We start from the raw sequence: 1,446 nt of genomic DNA on the forward strand, positions 1-1,446 counted from the left end.
AAGAAATGAGGGGTGTGTGTGTAGGGGGGGAGAATCATAGCAGATGCCGATTTTTGTTTCTCATCATTCATTCATTCATTCATTCATTCAGAAAATCTGTGTTGAGCATCTGCTATGTGCCAGGCATCATTCCAGAGTCTGGGGATGCTGCAGTGGGGGCACTCTTGGCATCAGAGTTTACAGTCTATTAGGAGAGACAGACAAAATAATACTAATGCCAACGATTATTATGCCAAGTGCTATGAAAACATAACGCGAAGTCAGGGGATGCGGGGGAGTGGCATTTTAGACAGGGTGGTTTGTGTTCGGAACCTCCCCTTGCCGTCCACGGACTCCAACGAAGGGAGCGATTCCCAATGCCAGGGTTCACTCCACAGGACTTTTCTTTTGCGCTGAGCCTCACCAGAGTGGAAACGACAGGAAGAGGGGTGTGCACAAGGGAGGTACAGAGCGCATGCTCTCTCCAGCTCCGTGGTTCCGAGCTTTTTGACAAGGACAAGGTCGGTCCGGAGGAGAGTGCGCAGGCTCCTTGGGTTGAAAGGCGCCGCCCAATAGGAACTTCCTTTGAGGTTATGGTCCCGCCTCCACAGCCCATCTTCCTGCTTTCGCTTCCGGCGCTGCGGAGGTCCTGGTTAAAAAATAAAAAAAAAAATGGCGGCGGCAGCGGCGGGGTCCCGGGTTTCTGGGCTGCTAGGTCGGTTCCGGCCACGGCTGGCGCGGCCCATGTCGAGTGGCGCCCATGGCGAGGAGGGCTCAGGTACTGGGGCTGCGGTCGGCGGGGCGGGCCTCTGCCCGACTCCAGAGAGGCGACGCGGGACTGTGACCTTGGCTTGAGGCCTTAGGGGAGGGGGATGAGACTTCGGCGTGCCCCGCCAGGTCTGAGCCGTCCTACCCCTCCGCAGCTCGCATGTGGAAGACCCTCACCTACTTCGTCGCGCTCCCCGGGGTGGGAGTGAGCATGCTGAACGTCTTCCTGAAGTCGCATCACGGGGAGCACGAGAGACCCGAGTTCATCGCCTACCCCCATCTCCGCATCAGGTCCAAGGTACGCCCTTGCAGTCTCTTGGAGTGTCAGTTCTCTTTTCATTCCAAATGCCCTTGTCCAGGTTTTTCATTCTCTAAAAGCGTGGATGCCGGGCGTATACAGTTTTTCATTTAACATCACCAGTTTTTATTTTCTCCGGCTTTACGGAAGGGAAGCCGAGATGGTGGGGGTGGCGGGGAAGGTCACGTCTGTTTCAAAAATACACAATAAGTGCCCTTTAGTTTTCCTTTCCTATGATTCATCGCACCTTTTGTCTGATCCTGAAACAGTTGTCGGTTGTATAAAACTTGGAGGTTTGAGAAACTTTTAGATTGACAGAGTTGGAAGGTGATTCACCTTTATGGGACCTGGGCATCTGTCAGATTTGAGCTGCATAACGAAGAAACTGGCAGCTTCTATTC

General features: G+C 53.7%; 1 protein-coding gene across 1 annotated transcript in view; it reads left to right on the forward strand.

The window, feature by feature from the left end:
* Positions 1–593: 593 nt before the first annotated feature.
* COX6A1 (cytochrome c oxidase subunit 6A1) overlaps positions 594–1,446 on the forward strand; it is a 2,474-nt gene continuing 1,621 nt past the window's right edge. Inside the window, exons 1-2 of the mRNA XM_039868321.1 lie at positions 594–757; positions 903–1,045. Coding sequence (XP_039724255.1) covers positions 652–757; positions 903–1,045 — 249 coding nt within the window. The 5' untranslated portion in view covers positions 594–651. The remainder of the gene's footprint in view (positions 758–902; positions 1,046–1,446) is intronic.

The sequence above is a fragment of the Pteropus medius genome, unplaced genomic scaffold, assembly GCF_902729225.1.
Source record: "Pteropus medius unplaced genomic scaffold, Ma_sr-lr_union100, whole genome shotgun sequence".
Lineage (NCBI taxonomy): Eukaryota > Metazoa > Chordata > Mammalia > Chiroptera > Pteropodidae > Pteropus > Pteropus medius.